We start from the raw sequence: 27,989 nt of genomic DNA on the forward strand, positions 1-27,989 counted from the left end.
TGACAGCCGAGGCCAACCATTCGATCTAATTAGCTAAACTTAGAATTTTCACTATTTACATAAATGCCTAGTGTGGAAACCTCAACATGCCTTAAGCTGTTTAAACATACTTTTCAGATTTAAGATATTATCCTACATTAAACCCACCGTCTAAGATTATTGGCTCGAAAGTCTTGGTTTAGGCCTTTAATATATAAGAATATCGTAAATGTTGTGTAGGCCTATTTCATACAAGTTGTGTGTGAAAGAGGGATTTGATATCACATGAGATAGTGTTCACACCATTGATAAAATAGTTTATTTGTATTCATGGTGCCTTTTCATTTCAAAACTTTTTCAGGAGACTTGACATATAAAAGCAAATCTAGACCCTGGCTTTGTTCATTTCAGTGTTTATTCTGCTTGCTTATTCATGGAAAACAGAAACATAGTATTAAGAAATATCCTCTGGTCCTCTGAGGCTTTGCGCTTGATGCTCCCAGAGGACTGAACAAATTCATGTTTTTTATTGTCATATGCACACAGGAAAAAAAAGTTGCACCATAATATGGATCTTTGTTTGCTGGCAGTGGGTATTCAGAGGCAAAGGTACAAAATGCAACAAACAAAAAACAATTGAAAGATTGGATCATGAGCAACTCCAAACCACCAAATATTTATTTTACTGCTGTATCTATAGTGTTCTAAAACAACAAAGAGTTTATGTTCTCACTTATTTAGCTTTTCTGTTTATCTCCCTTAGTACTAAAGCTCCAGTTCATTCTGTATCAGTTCCTTTTAGACTGTGACTTTGAGATGTCAGTGTGGGTCTGGGCTGCTGACAGCTGTCTCCAAGCATCCACAATGAGCACAAACGGTATGAAGATCCACAGGACATTCATGAACACAAAGTAGAACCAGAAGTAGATGGGGTGTCCCAACTCGCTGTGAGCATAACCATCTCTGTGCTCTGTAAAAAAGTAAAGCACTGCTCCGTACAGCTGACCTAGAATCAGATTGTTTAGTAAGTACCATGATGCAAACACGTTGAACAACCACTAAAATAGATTCTGAGATAAAAGTGAAGGTCCTCTTACCCAGTGAAATGATGAGTTGCAGAACAAATCTGTAGGGCTTGTTGTTTAAGAAGGCAAACACAGCCCAAAAGCTGAAAGGGCCCCATAACCAAGCAGTCACAGTCTCCATACACACAGTGAAATTATCCGCTCTAGACAGAAAATACATTTACAAGATACAGTAAGTTAAGTTGATTCTTTTTATTATGCTGGAGTTCGTCATAGTTCTATTAAAAAAGTTACTTACATTACATATCGACTGTCTCCTTTGGAGTACTCTTTCCCTGTGAGAGAATAGTAGACAACATATTGAAAACAAGCTTCCAGTTTATGCACTATTTCAAACATGTCTTTCCTGTTCGTATACTCACACAGCTGTGACAGGAAGCTCTGGTCTCCTGGAATAGCAGAATAATAGAGAGAGAACCAGCCTTCGATAACACCATGGATGAAACCACAAACTGCAAACCAGCACACAGCCAGGCGCCTCGGGGTACTAAGCCGGCCAGTGGCTCCCTTCTGACCAGTAATGATCCAGGTCACAAGCAGAAACACCCCAGAGACTGAAAACAGGAACACCAGGATCTCTGACATAGACCGGTCGTTGGCTACATAGGTGGGTATCAAAAGGTCCCGTGGCCAGTAGGGATGAAAAACTCCAGTAGCTTTTGTGGCATCCATCACCTGTTTATAAAAAAGGTTAATTGTCATCACAGTTCAGAAACATCCACATTTCACTAAATTCATTAAACTAGCCTATTTGATAGTAAATACACCAGGTCAGTTTAATTAATAAATGTGCACTTTTTGCGTTAAACTCTTAAACTGCGCTTACAATGTGTCAACAGAAAATGTCTTCTTTTCTTTATTTACAACATTAGTAAAAGTCAGTTTTAATGCACGAAGGTAAAAAAAGAGACAAGAAACAGTGAAGTGCGTGTCTTTCTTCTTACCAGTAATGCTTCACAAACGGTGTACAGCTGCGTGTAACCTTATGTAAAATAGTAATATATATATATAAGAAGAAATAATCGCCAGCTGTCTACCTGTGTTCAATATCAATGTAGAGAGACTGAAACGCGGAACTCAGTAATATAGTAGGCGGTTACTAGTGGTACAAAGACCAATCAGACGACGGTATGCATCACTCGCGATAGACCGGCCCGTTAATTGGCTCTTCATCTCGGAACATGAAGTCTGTCGTTTGCAACCACCAATGGAACCACGTCCCTAAGTCCAAAGTACCGCCCTCTTCTATGAGACACTAATATGAAATAGTTTTGGTTGGTGGAAGCCGGGGAATTATTAAAAGGTATGTCTTACATTTGGACTCTAATATTGAGGAACCGCTGACTAATATAAACGAGTGAAAACAAGCACAAACACCAACCAAAAGTACTGTAGGCCCAATTTAAAAAATCCACCGTGGTAACACAACAACGGGATAGGCTACACACTAACACGTGTTAACTTGTTATAGAAATGTGGTCTAGACAGCACAGCGGATGTAGTTAGGCCCTTCTGAAGAAAAACAGACTCTCAAGCCGTGTCAGGGCATTATCCCTGCCGTGACCCGGATTCGAACCGGGGTTGCTGCGGCCACAACGCAGAGTACTAACCACTATACGATCACGGCGAGCTACTGAGAGACATGCAGGTCCGCCACACTGAGGGCGTAATGAAGAACCCCTGAAAAGTACTTCACCACTGTGGTTTAATCTGCGGACTGGTTTGTTACCGTGACCGAAGTATTTCAACCGATTTCCCTGAAGCTACAACTTACCCCATAAAAGGCCAGTTCATGGAATAACTAAGGCTATAAGATGAACTAAACCATCATTCAATTTACCACCTTTAATGCCTGATGCTGCTGGGTACCTTTCAGTGAATGGGTTTCTTCCTACGACATTTAAAATATTAAACTACGTGATATTTAACTCTCTTCCTTATTATTATTATAACTTGTGTTTCATTCATTAAAAAAAAAAAAAAAAAAATGTTTCTACTTGAACTGATTTCAATGGTTGAATTGCATGTGGTAGCTCTAAATACACTTTACACTGGAGTTTCCTTGAGATAGCGAGATGGCACCCACTGTTTTTTATTATTATTGTTATTATTGTTATCGTTATTATTATTATTATTGTATGCTATCCAGAGTTTTACAACAAAGGGAAGATTGATTTGAAGCTACAAGCATTTGTATTTATTTTGTCTTTGTGTGTTGTTTCTTGGGATGTAAATGTGTAAATAGCCTACCTCATGTGATCCTGATTTCACTTTAGAATAGTATAAACTAAGTTCAATGTTTTGTTATTTTTTTTTGTTCAGTAAAAGATTTTAATTAATACCATGTGATGGAAAGTATGAAATTAATAAAGATAATTAATTCAAAAAAAAAAATCATGTTAAAAGGACACAGGCCTACGACTACAATACGTCGGAAAACGTGGGTTTGGCAGTCCGTATACTTTTTGTATACATGTATGTTTTTGAATTACTGGTGCCTGTAAGTGCGTATAGGTCCCATATGGTCTAGCGGTTAGGATTCCTGGTTTTCACCCAGGCGGCCCGGGTTCGACTCCCGGTATGGGAACACTTGTTTTGAATAGGTCTTTATTAAAAAATAAAAAACATATCTCTGATAATTGGAAGAGATATTATTTATTTCCTCAACAATAAGCACACACTGTTTGTTTTCGGTAATGTTTGTGCATGCGGCAATTTTGTATATTTATTAAAGGATATAGTACTGCCAGGCTCTGAATACTGCCTACACGAAAAGGCTTCCACAGACGCTTAACTGTATCACGTGATATCGTGGGTCACATGACCGCAACACGGAAGAAGCAGCTGACCTCCTCTGTCGGGTTGATGCAGACTATTTTAACCAAACCGCGTCTGTTGTAACATTAGCGTTTAATAAGTTGTATTATCGACAACCGTAGATACAGTTAGTGAAAGTAACACCATCATGGTTTTGTCAGAATTTGAAGATTTATCTCTGCTACTGGATGAAAAGCTTCTCCGTTTCATGGACCAGCTGGAGTTACTGGAGGAGAAACGAGCCGCCCTGAACTCTCTCATCGAGCAGGTAGCCAAGAAAACCAAGAAAACCATATAGCCTAAACTTTACCTGTAAATTCCTTTAAGGTATATGTTCACCCTCAGGTATCGTCTTTGTGCATGTGTTTACTGTTTACCAGATACATTACTGTCTGCTTGGTTTCTGCTAAACTGTGATGATCCAAATAGGCTATTTAACTATTAAATAAAATGTTATAAACCAAATAATTACCGGGTTAATGAGGAGAATAAGCCCTTAAGTACTACTTTACGTTTCATTTTTTTAACAGAAAGTATCGTTATTATAACAACTGAAAGCAATCCTGTCGAAGTTGTCAAATGTGTCTCCTCAAATGAATGTGCATACATGCATCACATCATTTGTATTCCTTTATTCTAATTTATATACTTAATATATGACATTTTTTCTTGTTCCCAACAGGGATGGTTTTCCATCTCCAAGGCTAGATATTCCATGGGCAACAAACAAGTCTCTGCCCTTCAGTTTGCAAGTGAAATAGAGCCCCTAGTCTGTGTTCATGCAAGGTGAGGGATTAGGCTTTTGACATTTCCAAGGCAAATTATTGTCCATTCAAATTTTAACAACTGAATGTACATGTGTAATGATGTGCATGTATGTGTTACAGAACACTGGACAATGGTGAGGTGGATTTCTGTACAGAAAAGGTTCAGCAAAAGTGTAGTAATGAGCCTGAAAAACATGAAACGCCGATAGAGGATGTTGGACCTCAAGAAGAAGGTGAGTCTGCTGCAGTCCATTCTGTGTTAGAAAAGGATTGTTGTGTACATTAATCGCTACGTTTTCCTTATTAACCTATGTGATTTCATAGGTGTCAGGAGAAGAATAAAGCCAAAAAACGATACTATGGAAAAAGAGGAATGTGAAGAAGCAAGTAGCAAGAAATCACCTGAGATAACTCCAGTAAGCAGAAGTGAACGAAGTCCTCAGCAAGATCCACTGAAATGGTTCGGGATTCTAGTGCCACAGTCTCTAAAACAAGCACAGTCATCATTCAAGCAAGGTATACAGTTACATTTCCAAAAGAGAAGATGCTCTGTTTTAATTTAAAGCAATTGAACAAGCAACATTCAACAGAGAGTATTTTCCAATATAACCAAGAATAGGACATCACTTGACAAGTTCTTTGGTTTAAGGTGCAGTGCCAAAACAACTGTTGATATTACATTTACTTATTTTTCCAGTTTATTGTCCTGCTGCTAGAAATGCAGTCATTTTAGACAGAGTCCAAATTGGAGAAAGTGACTTCAACCATTTAATTTAATGCACATCACAAGCAACTGAAAAAAAGTACTTAAAAAAAAACCTCATATGATCAGAAGCTGCTTCAAATGTAATAGTAGTTAATCAGTGACAATGCACGTGTGTAAGAGGTAAACATCTGACAGTTCTTGATGTTCTACTGGTAAATCCTCTTCCTCATCCTCTCATTTTGTCCTCTCATTTCACAGTGATAGAGCTGTCAGCTGAGATTGCTACCCTTCAGACTGCAGTGTTGAACACCAGGCAGGAGCTGAAGCACAGCAGGAAAGACAAACTCATACTCCAGGAAAGAGCCTCAGCAGCCCAATCAGACGAGATTGAAGACTGAAAACTATGGAATCAGAGCTGGAGATGCTCTGAGAGTATGTGACTTAGCCGGAACTACACTTTTACCCTGGTAGATGTGGTCGAAACTCACTTCTTCAAAAAAAGACCATAGTTCCGGGGGATCATTCCTCCGGTCTAAACGGGGCTTTTGAGCAGAAATACGTGTCGGTAGAAAATTAATTTGAGTTCATCTTTTTTTGAATTGCTCAACTTCTAATAAACGAGTTACAAATGTGAATTTACACCACATCATTAGAATGTTTGTTGTTACTCTTGAACTATCACATTGAAAAATATCTGAAATAGCATAATATGAAATTGAATTGTGAGGTTTATGAAATAATTCAAGCATAATACAAATTCAAATTATGCTATTCAAATATTTAATTCAAGAACTCATATTGAGAAATTCAAGTATTTAATTCAATTGCAGTTTCTTCTGACACATATTTCTGCCCATGTGGAAGCTGTTGAATTTGGTTATTTGAAGTCAGCAGTGATACAGCAGGTGGATTTAGAAGTGACGGATTTAGAAGTCTGAACTCCTGTTTGAAATGGTGTTTTAGTTTGCTTGATTATCTCAGGCTCCATGGACTATAATACATATACAATGATTTATGAATACAAACAAAACGAGTTAAAATCTTTCCCATAAATCACCATTCATTTAGGGTTCATACATTTTAGTCAGTGACCGTTTACTTTTAAAGATAATTTAGTATTTTATTACTGGTAAAATGATAAAGCTTGTAGGATTGTCATATGTTAATTCCTTTGACTATTTTAATCATTTGGTAATTATGCAAAATCTGCTAAGTTATAAATAAATGTATCATGTTCCAGGTCCTCTGCAACTTTTAAACATGAATAAAGTATATGAAACATTATGACGGGCAAATATTGTATTTGTTTTAAATGTGGAATAATGATATGCTACTTTCTTTCCAGTTATTCTTAGTTGACTGTTGTGTTGTTGTGTTTAGAGCACCTTGTTGCATTTGATCAAGTCAGTAAGTATTTTTTCACAACATTATGGGTTTTAACTGATTTGATAAGACTTGATAAATTAGGCTACTTATTTACAAATTACTTATTCCATAACTCTAAAATGATTTGATCTAAGTAAAGGAGGCCTTTAAGAGGGTGTCAACAAATGTTATGCCATGTAGGTAGTATTTTTGTTTCAGCATTATTTTTTTCCACGAGAGCAATAGGCTACATAATAGAAAAATAAATATATGTATATATAATATATGATAGTAAGTCCTTACTGTAAGTAGCCTAATAAAGGAGAGGATCAAAGCGGTAATTGAAAGCATCTGACCGGGCGCCACCGGCTTCACATCCGAGCAGAGCGAGCGGGGACAGCCGAACATTACCGGGAACTGCCGAAACGCTGAACGAAACTCCCGTTACTGTGGGTACTTCCTGCTCCAATCACAACCCTCGTCTGTGTGCCTAGATGAAGCACCGCTCTGTCTCCCGTCACTCGCGGTTCACCGACGGATGGTTGCGCGGAAGCGACGGATGTAGCCTCCTTATAATAACAATATTGATGTTTTAGACATCCGCAGCTGCCCGTGCAGCCTGAGTTTGGCCGGCTTCGGACGTGCAACCCTCTCAAATCCAGCTTGGAAATCAATTCTCTTCGGTCTACGTAACTGGCAGCAACATTTGTTTGATGTGTGATTAAGGATTGGGGAAGTAAACACGCCGGCCTGCCCTCATGATCAGAGGCGAGGTGATATTGATATCTCAAGACCCCGATCGTCCTTGATTGCAAGTTGATTTCACTTCGGAGCAGAGGGACTGTGAGCTCCAATGGCGTCCGCTTCGAAGGTATCTATTCTGGATTACTTCAATATTGTGTTTGAAGGTGAAAATGGTAAAATCGAGTCCAACTGCAAGGCTTGTGGCACCAGAATCCAAGCCAAGCGGAGTGTCACGTCCAACTTCGTAACGCACCTCAAGGTAATCATTTCAAAACAAAATCTTGTGTGTCAGTGTTAACATGCAGGGAGACAATTCTCAATCTTTCTGTCAGCATCAACTGAAACAGCCAAACCCCTCAGGATCTGTAGATTACACAGTGTATGTGCCCATGTTGACAGTCTGTTGCTTCTGTATAAGTGGCATACTGTAGCATCTTTCACAAACATGAATATGAGACAATTGTGATGGAGAGTAAACAATTAATGGACTAGTTAACTGGTCCACCTGTCAACCTGTAACATTGTTGTTCTACACACACTCTCTCTCTCTCTCTCGCTCCATTCAGCGGAAGCACCAGGCTATGTATGATGACTTTGTGAAAAGGAAGGATATGAAGAGAGAGGGTTACGCCTCTGCTTCCCTGCATACTTTCCCCACTAACGGAGGGAATACCCGCTACACTGTCCCCATCAGCACTGGAGGAGTGGGAGGAGGAGGAGGAGGAGGAGGAGGAGGAGGGTGTGCTGGAGGAATTGCAACTCTTGAGGGAGGAGTAGGAGGAGGCTCTGGAGGAGGGGTGACCAAGTTTGATAGACATGACCCACGTCAGGTGTGTGTTATGAAAGTGTGTCAACGATTTCAATGATTTAATGATGTCATTTAACAGTAATCCATGCTGTTTTGTTTTTTTTGCCTCCATAGGTTCTGATCTCTGAGGCCATTGCTAAGATGATTGTCCGTGATCTGCAGCCAGTGTCCATAGTGGAAAATCAAGGCTTCAGAGAGCTGCTTCAGCTGCTGGAGCCACGTTACACTCCCGAGGCCCAGCATTACATCCAGAGTCAGCTTCTTCCAGCGTATGCCTACCAGGCCCAACTCGCCACCCGCCAGTCTCTGGCCTCAGCGCACGCCCTCAGTCTTAGCCTGGACCTCTGGAAGGGTTTCACTGGAGCCACCTCAGGGTAAGGAGATTTAAAATTCATTCTAAACAGCAGGATTCACACTTGGTTTTGTTCCCTCATGAATTAGTCTCTCTCTCTCTCTCTCTCTCTCTCTCTCTCTCTCTCTCTCTCTCTCTCTGTAGGTACCTCGGTGTAACCTGCCATTTTCTTACATCAGAATGGCAGATGCGGTCAGCTCTCCTGGCTTGTCTGCCGCTGACCGGAGGCCGCTCTGGGAATCGTGTCCTTTCAGACTTTGACGAGGTGTGTCACTCTCACGGAGTGTCGGGGAGAGCATATCGTGTCGTAGCAGAACCTTTCTCAGCAACAACAGCAGTCAAGCCATGTTGTCTTCCTGGTTTCCACGTCTCACCTCCTCTCGCTAACGGGCTGCACGAAGATGACGAAGAGGGGCTGGACAATGGTAAAAGTTTGGAGGAGGGGATGAGGTATGGTCACGGTGACGGTGGAGAGGAAAGAGACTGGGAGGAGTTGTGGGAGAAGGGTCTGGGTGGTATTCGGGTGGACTGTTTCTCTCGCTGTCTTGAACAATGTATCAGAGAGGGGTTACGCTCCTGTCCGCAACTCTCCTCCACACTGGCCAAGGCTGCTTGTTTCTACACCTACATTACCTCTGCTGTGCCACCTGAAAAACTTAGTCAGGTGTTTGATAGTCCTGGGTCCATCATGGGGGGACCTGGTAATAACCCTCCTGCAGCAAGGGACTGGACTGCCCAGCTTAAGGTATGTAATATTACACTTAAAGTGAACAAGACATGCTTATATTGTCCATCACCAGTTGAATCAGTTATGGGGGATTCATAAAAGTAGCTCTGCTTGCAGCTATGTTTTAGTTCAAGATTTCCATCAAGGCGGCAATATAATGTCGGGTATCAATAGTTTAACATTATTTTATTGTTTGACTTTTAACGTAGGTGCTTCGGCGACTGCTGGACTCCATGGAGTTCCTGGAGGAGTTGAGTGGTCCAGGGGAGCTGGCGCTGGGTGTATCCGAGAAAGCTCTGCTGAGGGAGCTCACTGACACTTTAGAGCCTTTCACTGAGGCTTGGGACATGGTGCATGGCGATAGGCAGACAGATTCACAGACAGACAGACATGTGTCCGTCAGCCTCGCTTTGCCGTGCGTTCTGGGCCTTCGAAAGCACCTCTCTGAGACGTCGACCCCCCGCTGCCCCTCCCTCCTGGCTAGCCTCAGTCAGGCTGTGGAGAGTCGGCTGGCTACTATTCTGGACGACCCCCTCTACATCACTGCCACCACCCTCGACCCCCAGTTCAAGCTTACGTGGAGCAGCACCCCTGATTGGCACAGACAAGTTCTCATAGAGGAGTTATCCAAACCATCAAGAGCCTCAAACACAATTGACCCAAACACAGAGCTTCACCCTCAATCCCAGACCCCTCCCAACCCTGTTCCATCACCGGTCTCCCCCCTCTCTCGGCCCTGCAAGCTCTTCTCTTTCATCAAGCAGAGACCCACCACACAGGCCAAGAGCCTAGAGCAGGAGTTGGCTGTCTACCTGCGCGAGGAGCCCACAGACGAGGAGGCCTTGCATTACTGGAGACGTAAAGCTATTGACTTTCCTCTGCTTGCACAGGTGGCCAAGAGGGCCTTTACCATACCTGCTTGTGGCACTGCAGTGGAGAACATTTTCATGACTGCTGAGCACTCTCTGCGGCCAGAGAGAGGCCGCATCTTACCAAAGAACCTGGAGACGCTAATCTACCTCAAAGCCAATTTCAGATTATTATGGACTCATAGCTAAGCAACAAGCGTTTATTGTATCTGAAGGCTTTTTACATTCAGTAAAGTTATTGCTTGGATGCTAACCTCTGTTACTATCTAAGCCAACAACGTAACCTCATCCTCATTCTTCAAATCATTAGATTTCTCATTCCCATTCTTAAAAAGGGGTTTTCACACTGCAGTAGGTTGGATTGCTGCCTGTGTACCCTGTAACACACCACATGCTGGGGACCAGGGGAAGAAGAATTGGATCAATACTGAGGCATTTACTGTCACATTATTTTCCCTGATCAGGGTCTGGCCCATTCTCTTTGCCCCCCACCTACAAAGACAGCTTGTGTCCATGACAGCCATCACTGACTTACCTATAATAACCAAATGGTCAGATATTAATAACTGTAGCAAATGATGTATTTCCACTGTAATACAATAACCAAGGAAGATGTGACTAATTCATTTGATGGTTGTTGTTTTTTTTTACAAAGAAGGCATCAGCTGCTTGACAAAAATGTCCGTGCATCATCACTTGTTCTTTTATTCCCTCTGTACTGTATGTATGCCTTATCACTGGCAAATCCAATTAAATGAGTTTCACAAGTGAAAGCCGAGGTGTCTGCAGTTTGCAGATGTTAGTGTACCCATGCATGAGAGCACATAACACAGCTTTTTACCCAACGGAGAACAGTTGAAAGTCTGCTTCTATTCCTAATTGGACGTCAATTCATTTTCTGTCCTTCTTGTCTTGTCCTATATACTGTCAAGTGAAGGCCAATTCCTTATCAGCACTTGATTTCCTTTTGTGTTTAATGTCAAATTTGACTGTGAAACTTTTCTAGAGATTGGATGTGACTCTGCTTCTGCTCCAGGAAACAGAGAATGTGTATGTGTGGCACAGAGAATAATGTTGCTCTGTGCCACCTTATTGGAGTGGATTTTGAAACCACATTAAGAGAGAAACTGAATCTTGTCATCAGTGTGAGTTAGCCTTTATTCAAGGACTCTGTTATTCTGTGCAGGGCCAGTGGGGAGTGAGGGTTATTCTATGTAATTCCATTACAATTTAATTTGAGTCAGCAGGAAGGCAGCAGGCACATCTACACAGTAATTGTCTTTCTCCCTTTCTTTCTTTCTCTCTTTCAACACATCAGAGAACACGCAGCTTTTGTGCTCCTGCTCTCTGATGCCACAAACTGCCTCAAATTATGAATGAATGTTAGTTGATCTACAGGAAAGAAAGAGAATAGCTTCAATCAATTGGATGACAACTTTCCATGAAAGAACTGTTATAGATCCAGTCGTAAAGCACGTCAGAGATTACATCTAATCTGCATCCAACTGCAAAATAGCTTCATCCAAGTGTTGCTGTGTTGTCTTTGTTTAAAATCACTTCAGAGGAAGTGTGTTGGTCTTGAGTGGGATACAATGAGATTTCCCTCATAGATCATAATTATCAAAGATTGCTGTGATCTTAATGATTATCACCCCACGATGTCTCGGTGGATTTAGATGCTTTGCTTGATATGCGTGTGGATCTGTCAGTGCACTCATCTTCGATAAGTGTAGGGTGTTTTTCCGCTCGTCCACATGGGGTGTGTTGTTGTTTGCAAGTGTATGTAGAGCAGCTTGAAGCCTTCCTTCCCTCCCCCCACCTCCCCCACCGGCTGTGACAGCTCATCCATATGAGTTAGCAGAGCAGGCTGGGCTGCGGTCCTGTTGGTAATTGCCTCTGAAATGAATTACTTGGCAGAGAGCGAGACTGAGGGAGGGGAGGAAATTGTAATTGAACTGCCCCCTCTCTCTCTCTCTCTCTCTCTCTCTCTCTCTCTCTCTCTTTCTCCCTTATGCCTCAAGTTATTAGATCTGCAGTGCAGAAAGCCATTTTCAGTCTTCATATGAACACACATAGACAGAACATTACACTTACTCTCACAACACCATTTTTTCCCTCCCTCCCTCCCCCACGCCACGGCCTCAGCAGAGAACCATATCGATGCAGGGGGATTTCATAGATTGATCGTTCAGGGGCACATGCACACTGGACCACATATCCACTCTTAGTCAGAGCATACATACACATTCTCTCTTGCACTTTGTGTTTGTATGTGTTTGTCCTGCAGTGCTCCCATCTTCCCCTATTTCGGGTGCCCTTTAGTTGGCCTTGCTGAGGCCTAATGGGGTGCATGACTCTGCAGCTGGCATAGATAAAAGTTGTGTTGAGTAGAGAGAGAGCCCTGGTTACTCCATACACACAGACACAGCCAAGCACCGGTATTAATAACCTGCCTGTTGCTGGCTTGCTGACAGTTAAAGCCAGACGGATTAAAGAGATACCTCTCGGTGTATTTGAAGTTTAACATTTATACACTGAATAATGCTACTTTCCTATTCTTTATTTGGCAACTGAGTGTGTCAGAGAGTTAAGTCCAGTTTTGGCCCACCTTTGTCACTCTTGCGTTGTCCTTTGGCCTTTTTACAGCCATGGCATGGAAAGAAGGGGGGAGTGAGTCAAATGAGCCCCAGCGAGACATGGACATGTTGTGACTCCAGCCCCAGTACACAATGGGAATCTATTTCTGTAAAGCACATAGGGTTATCTCTCCACTTCAACTGAGCTCTCTCTCCCTCCATCTCTTTATCTAGCCACTCGCACAAATCATGGCCGACAGAAACAGCCGGTCGGGCGTTAAGAAGAAGGAGAAGAAGGTGGAAAACAAAGCAAACGTGGAAAAGGGGAACGGAAAAGAAAAGGGGAAGGAGAAGGAGAAGGAGAAGGAGAAGGAGAAAACTCTGAAAAAGCCTGAAAAAGTTGTGAAGAAGCCCGCAACGGATCTTAAAACAGAAGAGGAGAAAACAAATGGAGAGACTGGAGAGACTGCAGAGAGTGGAGAGAGTGGAGAGGCAACAGGAGCAGAGGCAAAGAACAGTGAAGAGAATGGAGACTATCAGCCCATTGAACTGCCACCATTTGAGATTGTCACAGGGTGGGTGAAATGTATTTATTCCTCTGCAAGAGTTAGAGCCAGTATGTTTATGCTTACAAACTTGTTGTACTCTTTAACACATTCACTATTTTACACGTCTTTCTCTTTCTCTACATCACATTGTTCCCACTGCATGTTGTTTAGTTAATTTCAGTGATGAAAGACACTAATGACTCACACCTGCCATCTTTACTAACCCAGCGGTAAGAATAGGAATGAGTCACAGCGACACAGATGCCGGCTCTTGTTATTTCACTTTGCCTAGCATCTGTCCCCCACCCCCATAGTCTGTGGAGAATTAGCTGTTTAATATCAAAGCAATGAGAGAAATATTTGAGCAATCCATCAGGATACACATTTCTGATATAACATCAGATTCATGTCAAAAGACAGGAGTAGTATGTGTTCTGTATATTGGCTGAATCACCAAGGGTCTGGCAAATCCACAGACTGTGTGAAGATGTGAAAGCCAAAATTATATATAGAATCATCTGCTCATAAAGTGCTTTCCTCATCAATATTCTATCCACTGTGTCACAAGTTTCATTACTCGTTTCACTGTTTCTTGGCCTGTTGACAAATTCATCACTAAATGGGTGAATCATGCGCCATGTTAAGAAAAGAAGTGAATACTGCTGTCATGCACGAAGATTAAAGGTGACAAATTACTGTAAGAGCACACTAGATGGATGCTTCCTGCTGATTGCTTTGTCACTAAATGCTGATCTAACCTTCATGCACTTTAAAACGCTACAAATGATGACAAGAGTTTGTGCTGTTACGGCAAGCGTTTTGTTTTGATTTCACTGGAAAAAGTACAGGCAAGTCTATATTTCATTAACGGAAGCTTACTTTCATTCTCCACCAGGGAACAGATGAGCCCGTTCTACTTCAAGTTTCAGTTCAGGAATGTTGAGTACTCGTCAGGGAGGAACAAAACCCTGCTGTGCTTTAGAGTGGATACACCAGGAGGCAGCAGCGAGCCTCTGAAAGGCTATATGGAGGATGAACATGCCACAGCGCATGCTGAGGAGGCATTCTTTCAACAAGTAATTAGCCTAACTCACTCTGCTTTTCTTACTGTCGTGTAATGTTGCCCATTTGAACCACACAAACGGTCTCATACGTTAACTTTTACCAATTCCCTTTTTCTATTTCATGTTCTAACCCTTTCTTTTCATTAGTTTAGTTTATTTGTCCATTGTTTCGTTAACTGGACAGTAAAAGGAGCAGCTTTAGCCTGTACGGCTAAGCCCCAGCTGCAGTCCCCGGCCTGTTGTCAGTAGGCAACCTAAAATGCATTAGCTAAAAATTAAAATACAAAAAAATTACATTACATTTATAATTACAGCAGGCCTAAGCAAAAGGAAGCGAGACATACAAAATGTCGCACACAATTGGAGCAAGAACAGATGGAGCAAAGACATCAAAGCAGTTCATGCAATAAACACAATACACGGGAGATGAGGGAAAAGAATAATCACAGAGGCCATACAAGACATAACATGGAAGCAGGCAGTATTCTTTCTTTACTTTCAGATGAGCATAACAATTTAGTCACAGTCATTTTCTTTCAATATCTTCCCCTACTTATGACAAGACAGCTACTTGGTAAATATCACTCACATCTTAACACATTATTAAATGTTTTATATTGTATTATTATTGTTTATATATACATATATTTGAATAATTTCATATAGGCTATTTCCTAGTGCCCCCAAGTGGAAACACTCATCTCTAGCTCTCATCTACAGTGTTTCATTTTCTCCAGATGTTTGATGACAGCCCCCCTTACTGAACAGATCAGAATACATAAATGGGTCACAGCACCACCAAGTAATAAAGGGGTAGTAAGCTTACTCATACAAACACCATCAGAACTACATAAAATATACACAGTGTGTTCTGAACTTGTGGTATTTACTGCAATACATATTGACATCTGATTCTGCCATCTAGTGGTCACAGGCAGTCACATGTAACTTCTTCGTTCACTCATACAAATTCTGGTGTCAACTGTGACACACACCAACGTGAACAGATGAGAGGGTTTATTTGCTTCACTGCTTTATTTGGTTTAATTTTGAAATTGAGATGTATTTAAACCCATTTCATGTTAGCATGCTTAACTTAAATGAACTCCTTCTAGGGCTTCAATCCAATCTCCCTTAAATTTGGTTTGCATACAGAAGAGACCTCAACAATGAAAAGTGGATCAAAACTTGTTAAAAAAAAAAACATGTAGTGTTGTGAGCCCTAAATTTAAAGGCAGTTGTTTGTAGCTCCATGTATGCTCCAATCTGCCCACAACTTTAGATGTATAATATCTTTCCTGGCCTAAATAAGTCTGAGGAAATGGCAGTATTTGACTACAGTTGTAGTGCCACCTAGTGGTAAAAGGAAAGTCTGTGTTTTACGCAATAAGTTACTCCCTCTCTCCTGTTGAGTAAATCCACATACGATTCAGTTACAAAGGGTTCAAGACCTTGATTAAGCTTTGAAGAAAGTTTGAGTTTTCTTCAAAAGGTCTGTCTGTGGAAATACTGATGTCAGTGTCTTGCCATGACAACAAGAGCTTTTAGAACTCAGGTGTACATGATCTTATCTACACCTAATTTCATATGCTTGACGTGTATCCGAATCTTTAGAGAATGTGTGTGTGTGTGTGTGTGTGTGTGTGTGTGTGTGTGTGTGTGTGTGTGTGTGTGTGTGTGTGTGTGTGTGTGTGTGTGTGTGTGTGTGTGTTTGTATATTTTTTCTTTAAGTACACTTTCCTTAATCTTTCTTGCCATTGCTGATGGGCGTAATAGAGGTTTGATCCAGAATGAAATCATTTTCATCCCAACAAGTAAAAGGATATGTAATACACAAATGAGCCTCCTTTTTTTACACAGTTACTTCATTAAGTGAGTCTATGATGAAATACAGTGTCACTAGTTGTGAATCAACACTCAAAATGGCTCGATCTTGTATTATCCAATCAACCATTCCTTGAAGTTTAGTGCCTAGTGGTATAATTTCAAATTAGTTAGATTACGACCTCGTTGTTTTGAGGATAAATAAATGTATTTTGCGTCCTGGGTCTCTGGTCACTGATTCGGAAGTATCTGAGTCCTTATGTTGACCAAGTAAATTAAGGTTCTTTGTCCAACTCAGATGCTTACTTGCCTACTTATGTCATATCCTCTGAATTAGCTTCATTAGTTTTGTAAACAAATATTTTCCATAATTAATTTAAACATTATAAAAAGTCCTGGGATTTAGGTTAGTGGGTCACAAAATACAAAATAACATCATCAGCAAATAGAAATAATGAGGAACGGTGGCACTCTTGTCTAGGTCCTTATGTTCACATTAAAATTCACTGACGTGTGGCCATTTACATGGTGACATTTAAAAAAAAATCCCTGAAAATGTTTGAAAGCTCTGAAAACTCCTTACTTTTAATTTAAGTTTCTGAAAAAATGTGTGAAATCTGTGATTGCATTAAACCTTTTCCTTGCAGGTGCTCCCTAACTCTTCCCAAGAGTATGAAGTCACATGGTATGTGTCATCCAGTCCCTGTGTGTCCTGTGCAGCCAAGTTGGCCAACATCCTAAAGCAGCGTACAAAGGTCCGTCTCTGCATATTCTGCTCTCGTCTCTTTGACTGGGAGGAGCCGGAGATAGTGGAAGGGCTCAGGGCTCTGGTGAGTGCTGGCTGCAAACTGAGGATGATGAAGCCGTCTGACTTCCTACAAGTTTGGGAGATGTATGTTGAGAAGGAGGACCAGAGCTTTGAACCCTGGGAGGATTGCCAGGAGAACTACAGCTACTATGTGGAGAAACTGGCTGAAATCCTCAAGTAGCGGTGCATCAGTAAGTTTGTTGTTTACCTAAATGCAATCAAATTGTTGGATGTGAATTTTCTGCATAATGACTGGTATTCCCTTGTGTTTTTGCCTCTCTCTCTCTCCTTGTGCCCTATAACAGGTGAATACGATCAAGACAAGATCTCACCACTGACTGAACCACCTTGTGCTTTCTACAGTCAGACCGAATGGTGCAGATTAATATTAGTTTGAATGAACACTCACTGCAACATTTTGTATTTTTTTATTTTGATAACTTCATAAAGAGGCACTAAATGCTTGAAAGGCATTTCTGTACTACAGATAAATATCATACAATGGTCACTAAACTTTGAACAAGACTAATATTTACTAACATCTGTTGTTTCTTCCAATAATTAAAAACATGTTCTAAAGGTTGATTGTTAAGTCTTCCTTTAAGTACCTTCAACAATTTAAATCATGGATAAAACGTGAATAAATTATCTACAGTTCTCAACAGTATTGTGATACAAAGTTATTTTGAGTGCAGAAAAATTCATCTCAACACAGCAATATGTCATAATCTCATATGTTAGTCAATATCTCATAAAATATCAGATGAATTCGAATGACAATGACTGTCAAACATATCTCTACAATAAATTACCTTAAAGGTGAGAATGAAATGTGACCTGCCTTTGAACCCTGAAAGCTCATATTCCTGTTTGTATCATGCTATTTAAACAGCATATGCCAAAAAAGAAGATATACATTTCTTTGAATTCTTGTAGGAAACACTGTGCCATGTTTTCTCCCTGTTAAGAACGACCTATGCTGGATGATGCCTAAATCAACAAATATCTACCAATAGAGTTACAGAATCCACTCATCCACCAATGTTGATCTTTAGTAGCAACAGTATGCTGCGTCAGTGTGTCACCTTCTTTTCCAACATTCAAACTAAATCCCTCCAGACATCATGTCTCGCTGGCTCATTCTTTACAGAGTACAGAAGCCAAATTCACGAAAATCTATTTTTTCAAACTAAATATAAGACATTAAGGCTAATTCTTACATAGTAAACTTACAATATTAGCATTCAGGTCAAAGCAAAGTTGAAGCTGAAAGCTTGACCATGTCATGTGACCATGAGCCCGAGAGAACGAGTCTTACATGCAAAGTTCAGGCTTCCCTGAATTTCACTCTTAGGCCAAATTTCTTTCTCTTCCACGGTGGTAAGCATTACACAATAGCAAAATCGTCTCTCAAGTTATCATTCATTCAAAAATTAGGTTTTGAAGTGCGAAACGCCTATAACCAGTCGACAGACTTGTTATATGCTGACACAAACAGAGCTTCAGCGCCTCATTGCATAAAGGAAACCAGCCCTCCGTTGTTTTTTGCTGTATCATGGCTCTCTGTCTTCACATCTAGAAAGACAAAGTAGAGGAAAGTAAAGATTTAGATCATGTGTCACCTACACAGAAAATGTCATTTGAAAAGTGTTTTTGTTGTTTAACTTTATTACCTTGGTCTTCCTGTGAAGTTATCGGTAATGGTGTTGTTTCACTGCAAATTGTGCCGTTCTCTTCGACTTCTGCTGGTCAGAAAGTTTTTACAAAAAAAACTCAGAAAAACGTCAAACAAACCTAGATCACTTTTTAAAACACTCTCATAGTTATAGAGTTCTTGTATCAGCATCTTTACTCATCTGCAGGTTTTCTACCTTTAGATGAAGCATTCAGGGTTGCATCTGTGATGTACTCAACCAGTGGACAGGGCACATCTGCAGGATGGAGAGAGGAAGCTTTAATACACGAGCGGTAACAGCTAAAAAGGAGATATGAGTGAGACTGAAACCCAATAGTGGAAAAAAAAAAAAAAAAAGAGACTGACAAACAGTTTCGTCAAGTGGAGCGCCAAAATGAATCACTGGTGGGGCTGTTCCTGCAGCACATGCGGAAACTGCACCCAAAACCACACACTATATATTTTACGATGGTGTCAACGTACCAGCTCCCTTTTGCTGAGCCATGGTGAGGAAGAGGTCTGCCTCTTCTGGCCTATCGTCATCATCAGCTATGTGATTAAAAAAAAGGATACCAGGTTAATGTCTCATCATGTTGACTGTTAATTTGAGATGAAATATCTTCTCAGGGAAGCACAAGAAAAACATCGACATATAATCACCATTAAAGCAGATCTGGTGAACCTTACAGAGAAACATTATTTACTTGGTGTTGTGCAATGTAAGTTCCTATATTAACTCTCATTTGAGCTTTTTCATAACATGGCTCTACTGCTATAAATGTTCTTTTTTGTCCATCAGCTAGTGCCTAACCGTGTCTCTCTGTTGTATGTGACTACAACAGGCTGTGGAACTCTAAAAAAGAGTTTGTTTCTATATCTAATTTTAATTGTAAATGTAATATTAGCTATAGTCACATTGTATACTAAAACTTTAAGAATCTGTGCAATTAAAAAGACCAAGAAACTCAAGCACAACCTGGCTTGTGGAAGACTCTGAGGATAATGCATCCGAGGAAAACCGCGATGATCCCAAAGAAGATACAGCCAGAGATGGAAAGAAGGACCCTCCTCTTCAAAACTACACGAAAAAAAATGAAAACATAGTAAGAGAGTGAGAAAGTACGCTTGTAGGGTAAAACTCAGAGCTTGCTTCAGTTATACTCACGAAGGTTCTTGGTCATGAAGTGTTGACTGGTTTTGGAATAAGATGGTCTACCGTCGCGATTGCCCCGGCAAGTGTACTGACTCTGCTCAGGGTTGTCCTGAGGTGTGACTGTGTGTTTCTCAGAGGGTGGATGGTTGATTTGTTTGTCTTCTTTAAACCTTTACAATTAGTTTATTTGATCAGAATGGTGAGAACTAACACAGTATATGGATACACTTAAAGCTTAAAGAGGTTTGTAGCTGGTTATGAAACAGAATTAAATGAATTTACATGACTTAGAAAAGCAAATGAGACGCAACAAGACGGAGTATTTCTATATAATTATTTTTAATGTCTTGATCCGCTGCCATGGGGAAGTTTACTAAAGGTGCGGAAATATCCTTTTTGAACGACTTCCATAGCATAGATTTTTTTCAGTTAACACTCCATATGCATGTACAGGAAAAGAGCAGCAAAGAAGTAAGAGGTGCCACTTTGTCCACAGGGGGTGCCAAAATCAACATAAACTAAAAGTTCCTCACAGGAGCTTTAAAAAAACTTGATTATATAGAATTGACTAGTTCTTCTGATCTTAATTACCATGTGTAGTTCCACGTGTCCTGGCTGTCCTGGACCCCACATTTGAGTACCAAGCTGTCAGTAGAGAAGACCTCTGACCAGCCAGTTAAGAGGATTATATTCGCCTGTGGGCGCTCTGCAGAAACACAAAGCTGTTAAAACACAATAAACAGGTGCACACATAAAAAATATTAGAGGGAAGTCAACGAAAGCTAACCTAGGACGTTGATATTTACAGCCTCACTCGGGTCTGAGAGAAAAACCGCTTCCCTTCCTCTTTTAACCTGGCATTGATATGAGCCAGTGTTCTTGATGGCAACAGATGTGATGGTGTGATTGTTTCCAGATTCAACAATAGCTCTGTTATCTTTGTACCACATGTATTCCCATTCAGAAGACACATTAATGTGACAGTGGAAGGAGACTAAATCTCCAGTGTGTGTCACATTGTATGTGGGCGTCCGTGTCAGTGTGACTCTTGGTTTTGTATCTGAGGGGTGAAAATCAAGACATTACATAAGTAAAACCACAAATTCACAATACACTGCACAGCTAAGAGTGAGGAGGTGCTGGACTTTAACAACTCAATATTATATAACCGGACTGAAAATGTTTCTTTTTTTTTATTTTACTTAAAAAATAATTCAACCTCATGGAAATAGTATTCTTTTGCTGGCTGACAGCTAAATGTACAATGGAGGATTAGGGCCACGTTAAAAAAAAAAAAAAACGAGATTAAAGTTGTAAATGTACGACTTTAATCTCGTAAATTTATGACTTTATTCTCGTAAATTTACGAGATTAAAGTCGTAAATTTATGAGAATAATCTTGAAATTAAAAAAAAAATTAACGTGGCCCTAATCCTCCGTCGTATAAATGACAGAAGATTAGTAACAATTTTTTTTTCTGTCAGTAGAGTATACATTTGCAGCCACTAACTGAGCTTAGCATTCTGACTTGAAGCAGAGGAAACTGCTAGCCCGGCCTCCAGAGGTGAAAACACAAATCCCCCCAAAATGTATCTAATTCAGTTAGTTCAAAAACTTTCAAAACACTTTCAAAACTATAAATAGTTTGTGGTTTAACTTTAGTTAACACTTTTAAAGTCTTCAAGTCTTATAGCCACAGAACTAAAAAAACCTTTCTGTGGCTAGCAGTTTCTGTTTGTATTAATGCTAAACTAAGCTATGTTAACAGTCTCATGGCAGGGTGCCTGATAGCGTAGCAGTCTTGTCGTGCTTCCTATGTCCTAGAAGTGGACGGCCGAGTTCTACTCCGACCCTTGTCACTAAACCGATTCCCCACTTACTCATCCCTGTTTCCAACCCCCCGACAAAAATACTTCTAATCTAACTTCTACAATTAAGAGGAAAGTGGCGATTTTTTTCCCCACATGCCTGCCACGGTGTTATGAATCAAAATAAAACAGCAAATAAAAAATTACTACTACAGTGTCAAAAAAGAACCCAAAAAGCTTACCATAAACATTGAGTGTTAGTTCAGAGCTGCGGCTGCTGTCGACAGACCTGCTCTTGAGTTTTGCTAAGCAGCTGTATCGTCCACGGTGGGAGACTGAAGTAGAGTCAATGAACAGAGTAGTTCCATCTGAGTCCAAATGTGTGGTATCAGCAGGCTGGACTTTCTGTTTGTCTTTGTACCATGTATACATCCAGTCAGAGCTGCCATCCATCCCACAGCTCAACTTCACGCTTTCAGTGGGGAACACATCCAACCAAGGTGTTTTTAACTGTCCTAATGGGACAGGAATTTCTGAGAAGAGACACAAACACAACAGCCCCTTAATAATACCCTTAGTATACTTTCTTTGTATGTTTCTATTATAATTCATAGTAGTCGGAGAGGAATCAGTAAGATATGAAGGTCACATTTTCTTCACATCACAACAAATTAAAACCTCTTCACTTGTTTTGGCTCACCAGATATGAGTAAAGTCCGTTCATCACTGAACTCTGTGTGGCACAATGTTTTGTCTCTTACGGCCTGGCACTTATAAACCCCATTGTCTGATAGAGTGGCATTGATGGTAAATCTGCTGCTCCTGATATATTGTGTTTCATTTTTGTACCAGAAGTACTCCCAACCAGATGAGGCTTCAACTTTACATTCAAAGGACACTGACTCTCCAACGTACACCTTGTCTACGTTAGGCTGTTGTGTCATCAAGGGTTTAGGCTTGTTCTCTGAAACACAACAAAGAAATGCAACTTCATGTATTTTATAATGTGAACAGTTGTTGTTCAATATAACAGCTAACCAGCTCGATTATAGTATAAAATAACAGATGTGCACAGTAGAAGAAAAAAAGGAAAACTCATAACTTCAGCATACTGAGTGTTTCAAAGCGCTCAATAGAAACAAACCTTTAACTTGAAGGTGTATAGTTTGGCTGTAGTTGGAGTGGAAGACTTCTGCAGTTCCTCTCTTTGCTCTGCAGTTATATGATCCTGCAGTTGCTGTGCTGACAGAAATGTTATGATATCTTGTTTTGGATCCGGAAAGTTCCTTCTCATCTTTGTACCACATGAGCTCCCACCCAGAGGAAACATTAATGTGGCAGCTAAAGGAGACTGACTCCCCAGAGAACATCACCTTGTAGTCTGGATCCTGCGTCAGAATGACACTTGGTTTCTTGTCTGAGGGAATCAATAAATAATTAGGATGTTAAAAATAGGCCACATCAAGTGTAAAGAGAAGACTGTGTTTAACCTGATTTTTCTCAAACACCTATGCCCCCTGACTTAGTTGATTAAAAAAGCTATTTTTTATGTTTAAGGAATAATTTATTCTAGATTAACTCCCAAAAATCTATTTATATGTAAGCTAAAAGAAAAAAGAACTCACCATACACCGTGAGAGTTAGTCCAGAGCTAGAGTTGCTGCTGACAGACCTTTCTTTCAGGTGTCCTTTGCACTTATACTGTCCTTTATGTGCAGCCGAAGCAGACTTGATGGAAAGAAGCGATCCACTCAGGTCAAAAGACACAACACTGTCAGCCTTGACCTCCCGTTCATCTCTGGACCAAGTATAAGTCCATCCAGTGCCTTGATCCGTCTCACACTTCAGCTGCACACTCTCTTCAGGAAAGACATCCAACCACGGTGTCATTTGTTTCAAGGAAGAAACAGGAATTTCTATGTAGGGAGAGAAAGAGAGAGTTAAAAACAATTCAATTGATCTTACACAATGAAGTTACATCAAAGCGACATATGTAAATATGAGGATTCAAACTTAAACACTTTAATAAAACAACACAGAATTTGTCATGTGCTGTTTTTTCTTGATTTATTTCTCATCTTACATCTTCAGCATATAAAGATAACAAAACAGCTATAGTCTTAAGCACAGATACAGCAGCCTATTAGACAGAGTCAAAGGTTAAAATGTCTTCAACCTTTGAGAACACATAGATCATTTCATATTGTCAAGGCGGAAGCGGCAAAACGTTTCTCAAGATTTTTAAAAAAAGGCCTAAAACAAAGGTAACCAAACCAAGCTCTTAAATGTAGTTTTCCGTTGTGAACATTTAGATTGACATTTCTAACTTTGTTAACCACGTAAAGCCCTTATCTCCTTTCAAAAAACATCTTCCATCTCTCTGTGAGTATGCCAGTTCTATCTAAATAAACAAGAATGCTGCCCTGTGTTACTTTACCACAACATCCTGTTTCAGCAGTAAATGCAAAAAAAAAAAAAAGCACTCAAAATGCTGTTTCACCTCGTTCAAGAGCAGCTGCATGGTTTGTTTTTTAAACACAAGGACAACACAAATAACGTCCTTATTTACACTGAGATGATCAGCATTTTATATATGGACCATGGATATGGATCATGTTATACATGTGCTTGCTGTAACACAGTGCTTGAAATGCTGCTTTACTTTTATTTCACTTACTAAGAACATCTAGTTGCATTTCCTCACTGATATCGGTTGACATGATTTTGCCTCTGGTGGCCTTGCACGAGTATTTCCCCACATTGGAAAGATCAAGACGAATGGCATTGCTTTTGCTGGTGGCAGGCAGATCATATCCATCTTTGTACCACTGATACTCCCAGCCAGAAGACACATCAACATTGCACGTGAAGTTCACTGTTTCTCCAACATACATGGGGTTGGAAACAGGAACTTTGTGCAAAGTTGGTTTTGGCGTGTTGTCTGAAACATACAAAAGTTCATACTTTGTTACTGCAACAATGTACTAAGTCTGAGTAAATTCAGTCTCTTACGATCCAGTTGTACATTAACGTAGACAATTAGAAGGAATAGTTGTTTGGCATTTTGAGGAATATGCATTCTCTATTTTCGGTGAGAGTTGAGAAATATTGTAAACATTTTGAGTTTAACACCAATCAATTCAATTTCCTGTATCTCTGCAGATATGAACTGTCTTTACCCCATCGATGCTATATGGCAGTTAAAAAGTATTTATACATGTACATACAATACCGGAAACCTATACGGATACTAGTAAGTATCAAAAAGACTTAATATATCTGTACTATAAATATTGATTAGCTTAGCCTTGCACAAAGCTGTAAAGAGGAAAACCACATTTGCTTGGTTAAAAAAAAAAAAAAATTCACAAACTGTCTTAGCAACTGGCTTTAAGACTAAAGGAAATAACTGCTACAAGCAAAATAATATTCCAGCACTTAATCCCCTCTAAGACCACGATGTGTCAATTTTATAATTTATATATTTGCGTATTTAGGCTGACAAACATAATGTTAATTTGTTAGCCTAAATTGTTTTTTTTTTGTTATATTTGTGCGAATCTAAATTTGGCTAAGCTAAGCTGAGGGATAATTCAGAGTAAGTCTTGAAAAAAAGCAAACCAGACTGAAAGTTAGCTTAATTTAAATGTGTTGCTTGTGTTATGCTATGTAGCAATGACAGCTCACCATAAACTGTGACAGCAGCTGTGTTACTGAATCCGGAGGTGACATTTCGGGTTTCAAGGTAAGCTTTGCAGGCATACACTCCTCCGTGGGCTTTATTGACGGATGTGATGTTGAGCAGTGTTCCCTCATCATCAATTGTCAGCTCAGAGTCAGCCTGGAGCTCCTCTTTATTCCTGTACCAGGTGAATGTCCAGTCAGAAATGCCAACTTCACAGCTAAATGCCACGTTCTCCTCCTCGAACACATCCAGCCAAGAAGTCTGCAACTTCAGAGAGGGTGTAGGTGGATCTGAAGAAGAAAACAAACAGATGATCAACAAATAACCAAGAAATTGAAGATACAACCCAGTGACATGTATTTATCATATGATTAAATATTTTAGAGGTCTGCTGACCAGAGACTTGAAGAACTGTTGGTGTACTCTCCTCTGAGTAGAATGGGATTTTTCCTCTCTTGGCTTGACAGTGATACTGTCCTTTGTTTGGATGACCAACAGGATTTATAGTGTAAATGGAGCTAGATGCATGGATTTCTTTTCCATCATGGAACCACAGATATTCCCATCCAGAGGACTCACGGACTGTGCAAGTGAAGGTGACAGACTCTCCAGGAAACATCTTGTTAAAGTTTGGCTTTTGGCTCATAGCGGGCCTGGGTTTGTTTGCTAATTGAATAGAAGATAGAAAAATACCATTTCAATCATTTAATGCTGACCAGATATTTAGCAAAAGAAGAAAAAGTGATGGAACCCAATACTTACACTGAACTCTGAGTTGGAGTGGGGCACTATCTGCAGTATAAATGCCGTTTGTTTTGTGTTGGCCTTTACAGGAATAACTTCCAGAATAGTTTGGGTCTGCTGCAGTCACTGTAAGATTTGAACCATCTGTAAACAGTGACACATTTGGATCTGAAGCTTCCACTTGCTCTTGATTCCGTTTCCAGGTGAAGCTCCAGTCGGAGCTTCCAGCAATACCACATCTGAACTCCACTTTCTCAGAAGGGAACACATCCAACCAGGTGGAAAGTAGCTGCAGAGATGGTACGGGAGGCTCTGGAAATTGATTTAAATACATGATTTAATACATTCAAATACGATTATATGGAACATCCATGTAACACCAGATCAATGGAAAACTTAAGCAAAATAAAACATAAATAAGTAAACTTTTTAGAGGACAAATTGCAGTTATGATGTCATCGCTACAAAGAAGTACAGAAAGTAAAAAAAGGAACAACTGTGAGAATTTTTTTTGACAACGCCCAAGGTGATTTCATAGCTTTCCTTTGCTGGTTCACAAATTGAACACATTACTGTCAAATGTATTAACATATCTGCTCTCTCATACCTCTCACGCTGTATGAAATACTGTTTTCAGGAATTAACATTTTCTGAAAATTAAATCCACTAAATATTATAATTAAAACTTTAAACCTGTTTGTCATACAATAATGGTTTAAACTTGGGTTGAATTCTCACCATAGACAGTTGTAATCACTTCCAGCCGAGCAGTAGTTGAAGGTACATCTCCGGGCATTGTCATGGCTGGTGGATGAAAACGTAGAGAGCAGAATTTATATCAGAACATTCAACGTTTGAGCTCTACCTTTATCTTAGGTGGAGATTCAAGCAGGTACGTCTGCAATAACAAACTCAGACCTGTATCGATTAACAATCAGGCATCAACAAATGATTTGATGATTTGAACAAAACATTTAGAACAACATACTACTGAAATGAAATCTTGCACAAGCAGGTGTTTAATAGTAGAAACTTTTAGACTCATTATAACAAAGTACATCATGTTCCTCATGTTGATATACTCATGTACTTCCTCAACATTATTCCGCTTGTTTAGACAGTTTAGTTGAAGACTTTTGCAACATTTGTTTGGTACAAAAAATGGGTAAAGCTATTTAGTCTTTAATCTAAGATTCAATTTTAAGTGAACATTTAATTTATTGTGCATTTCCTGTGAACAAAATAAAATCTGTTTAAAGCAGAATGTTATTTTTAAATGTTAAATTAGCTTAAAACTACAGTTGAAATCAGTGCAATATCCAGAAAATACTAAATCATCTTAGGTAAACTGATTTCTTACCATCTTGAGGATCCTCAGCTGCACAAACAGCAGTGAAATCTGCCAAATATAAAAAAAGATGAACATGAACATCAAATTGAAATGTACATGCAAATATTCTTTATTTAAGATGAATTTTTTTTAAAAAGTATGCTTTAGAACTTACATATCACACAGAAGACCTGGGTGAGCCACATTTTCCATTGAGCTGTACATGTAAAGGCAGTGTTGCTGGATTGACTCATGTAGCTGCTGTGTAGTGACGCTCAGAAAATAGGGCGCAGACTCGAAAAGGGTGTGTAAAAAACTCTTCTCAGAACTCACCTCTCTGTTTTTTTTTGTTTTGTTGAAGCAACAGGAAATGTGGTTGTCAACCACACTAGCTTTTGTGCTCTCAACATGCATTGGGTTGCTGATTTGAGCTGAAAAGTAACATGAGTTTAGGGGAAGTGACACAACATGACAGAATGTTAAGTTGCACTGACAATTGGGTGGTAGTGCATAAAAAGGTGTTAAATGTGTGTAAGGAGAAGATATTCAGTATAA

The 27,989-nt window shown here is 39.9% G+C and overlaps 5 protein-coding genes and 2 non-coding genes across 8 annotated transcripts; 4 read left to right on the forward strand and 3 right to left on the reverse strand.

The window, feature by feature from the left end:
* Window positions 1–270: 270 nt before the first annotated feature.
* Window positions 271–2,164, reverse strand: ebp (EBP cholestenol delta-isomerase). Its single transcript, XM_061057237.1, has 5 exons — window positions 2,009–2,164; window positions 1,427–1,739; window positions 1,303–1,339; window positions 1,077–1,207; window positions 271–985 (listed from the first exon to the last, which is right to left on the reverse strand). The coding sequence occupies exons 2-5, from the start codon at window positions 1,734–1,736 to the stop codon at window positions 768–770; spliced, it is 696 nt and encodes a 231-aa protein (XP_060913220.1). The 5' UTR covers window positions 1,737–1,739; window positions 2,009–2,164; the 3' UTR covers window positions 271–767.
* Window positions 2,165–2,619: 455 nt separating this feature from the next.
* trnah-gug (transfer RNA histidin (anticodon GUG)) lies at window positions 2,620–2,691 on the reverse strand. Its single transcript has one exon. It is a non-coding gene; the product is annotated as a tRNA-His (tRNA).
* An 888-nt stretch (window positions 2,692–3,579) lies between these two features.
* trnae-uuc (transfer RNA glutamic acid (anticodon UUC)) lies at window positions 3,580–3,651 on the forward strand. The gene has a single exon. It is a non-coding gene; the product is annotated as a tRNA-Glu (tRNA).
* Window positions 3,652–3,870: 219 nt separating this feature from the next.
* On the forward strand, window positions 3,871–6,638 carry ccdc115 (coiled-coil domain containing 115). The gene is made up of 5 exons (XM_061057268.1): window positions 3,871–4,149; window positions 4,564–4,667; window positions 4,769–4,881; window positions 4,973–5,164; window positions 5,613–6,638. The coding sequence occupies exons 1-5, from the start codon at window positions 4,030–4,032 to the stop codon at window positions 5,750–5,752; spliced, it is 669 nt and encodes a 222-aa protein (XP_060913251.1). The 5' UTR covers window positions 3,871–4,029; the 3' UTR covers window positions 5,753–6,638.
* A 533-nt stretch (window positions 6,639–7,171) lies between these two features.
* On the forward strand, window positions 7,172–10,992 carry si:dkey-109j17.5 (zinc finger BED domain-containing protein 4). 2 transcript variants are annotated; one of them, XM_061057267.1, is made up of 5 exons: window positions 7,172–7,590; window positions 8,030–8,293; window positions 8,386–8,645; window positions 8,768–9,368; window positions 9,560–10,992. In XM_061057267.1, exons 1-5 carry the CDS (start codon window positions 7,573–7,575, stop codon window positions 10,406–10,408), a joined length of 1,992 nt encoding a protein of 663 aa, XP_060913250.1. In that variant the 5' UTR covers window positions 7,172–7,572; the 3' UTR covers window positions 10,409–10,992. The 2 variants fall into 2 exon arrangements, with proteins under 2 accessions (XP_060913250.1, XP_060913249.1); XM_061057266.1 differs by having other exon boundaries at window positions 7,173–7,722.
* A 1,874-nt stretch (window positions 10,993–12,866) lies between these two features.
* Window positions 12,867–17,624, forward strand: apobec2b (apolipoprotein B mRNA editing enzyme, catalytic polypeptide-like 2b). Its single transcript, XM_061056715.1, has 4 exons — window positions 12,867–13,370; window positions 14,239–14,419; window positions 16,879–17,230; window positions 17,345–17,624. Exons 1-3 carry the CDS (start codon window positions 13,045–13,047, stop codon window positions 17,218–17,220), a joined length of 849 nt encoding a protein of 282 aa, XP_060912698.1. The 5' UTR covers window positions 12,867–13,044; the 3' UTR covers window positions 17,221–17,230; window positions 17,345–17,624.
* On the reverse strand, window positions 17,456–27,685 carry LOC132989228 (obscurin). The gene is made up of 18 exons (XM_061056692.1): window positions 27,610–27,685; window positions 27,465–27,503; window positions 26,123–26,416; window positions 25,757–26,026; window positions 25,363–25,650; window positions 24,353–24,616; window positions 23,301–23,591; window positions 22,820–23,092; window positions 22,376–22,639; window positions 21,918–22,208; window positions 20,655–20,927; window positions 20,459–20,573; window positions 19,880–20,037; window positions 19,691–19,792; window positions 19,198–19,263; window positions 18,911–18,970; window positions 18,713–18,781; window positions 17,456–18,614 (listed from the first exon to the last, which is right to left on the reverse strand). The coding sequence occupies exons 1-18, from the start codon at window positions 27,638–27,640 to the stop codon at window positions 18,550–18,552; spliced, it is 3,213 nt and encodes a 1,070-aa protein (XP_060912675.1). The 5' UTR covers window positions 27,641–27,685; the 3' UTR covers window positions 17,456–18,549.
* Window positions 27,686–27,989: the final 304 nt, after the last annotated feature.

Source organism: Labrus mixtus, chromosome 15 (assembly GCF_963584025.1).
Source record: "Labrus mixtus chromosome 15, fLabMix1.1, whole genome shotgun sequence".
NCBI classification, from domain to species: domain Eukaryota; kingdom Metazoa; phylum Chordata; class Actinopteri; order Labriformes; family Labridae; genus Labrus; species Labrus mixtus.

What these genes read in the sequence shown, in the direction of transcription:
- si:dkey-109j17.5 (XM_061057266.1), top strand. Translation starts at nt 7,573, where the DNA reads ATGGCGTCCGCTTCGAAGGTATCTATTCTGGATTACTTCAATATTGTG. An exon ending in ACTTCGTAACGCACCTCAAG is followed by an intron (nt 7,723 to 8,029) that starts GTAATCATTTCA and finishes CGCTCCATTCAG; the next exon opens with CGGAAGCACCAGGCTATGTA. An exon ending in ATAGACATGACCCACGTCAG is followed by an intron (nt 8,294 to 8,385) that starts GTGTGTGTTATG and finishes TTGCCTCCATAG; the next exon opens with GTTCTGATCTCTGAGGCCAT.
- ccdc115 (XM_061057268.1), top strand. Translation starts at nt 4,030, where the DNA reads ATGGTTTTGTCAGAATTTGAAGATTTATCTCTGCTACTGGATGAAAAG. An exon ending in CTAGTCTGTGTTCATGCAAG is followed by an intron (nt 4,668 to 4,768) that starts GTGAGGGATTAG and finishes TATGTGTTACAG; the next exon opens with AACACTGGACAATGGTGAGG. An exon ending in ACAGTCATCATTCAAGCAAG is followed by an intron (nt 5,165 to 5,612) that starts GTATACAGTTAC and finishes CTCATTTCACAG; the next exon opens with TGATAGAGCTGTCAGCTGAG.
- apobec2b (XM_061056715.1), top strand. Translation starts at nt 13,045, where the DNA reads ATGGCCGACAGAAACAGCCGGTCGGGCGTTAAGAAGAAGGAGAAGAAG. An exon ending in CCATTTGAGATTGTCACAGG is followed by an intron (nt 13,371 to 14,238) that starts GTGGGTGAAATG and finishes ATTCTCCACCAG; the next exon opens with GGAACAGATGAGCCCGTTCT. An exon ending in AGGAGGCATTCTTTCAACAA is followed by an intron (nt 14,420 to 16,878) that starts GTAATTAGCCTA and finishes TTTTCCTTGCAG; the next exon opens with GTGCTCCCTAACTCTTCCCA.
- LOC132989228 (XM_061056692.1), bottom strand. Translation starts at nt 27,640, where the DNA reads ATGTGGCTCACCCAGGTCTTCTGTGTGATAT. An exon ending in AGCTGCTGTCACAGTTTATG is followed by an intron (nt 24,617 to 25,362) that starts GTGAGCTGTCAT and finishes TGTATGTTTCAG; the next exon opens with ACAACACGCCAAAACCAACT. An exon ending in CAGAGTCTTCCACAAGCCAG is followed by an intron (nt 19,264 to 19,690) that starts GTTGTGCTTGAG and finishes TTAATCACATAG; the next exon opens with CTGATGATGACGATAGGCCA.
- ebp (XM_061057237.1), bottom strand. Translation starts at nt 1,736, where the DNA reads ATGGATGCCACAAAAGCTACTGGAGTTTTTCATCCCTACTGGCCACGG. An exon ending in GAGCTTCCTGTCACAGCTGT is followed by an intron (nt 1,340 to 1,426) that starts GTGAGTATACGA and finishes ATTCTCTCACAG; the next exon opens with GGAAAGAGTACTCCAAAGGA. An exon ending in GGAGACAGTCGATATGTAAT is followed by an intron (nt 1,208 to 1,302) that starts GTAAGTAACTTT and finishes TTTTCTGTCTAG; the next exon opens with AGCGGATAATTTCACTGTGT.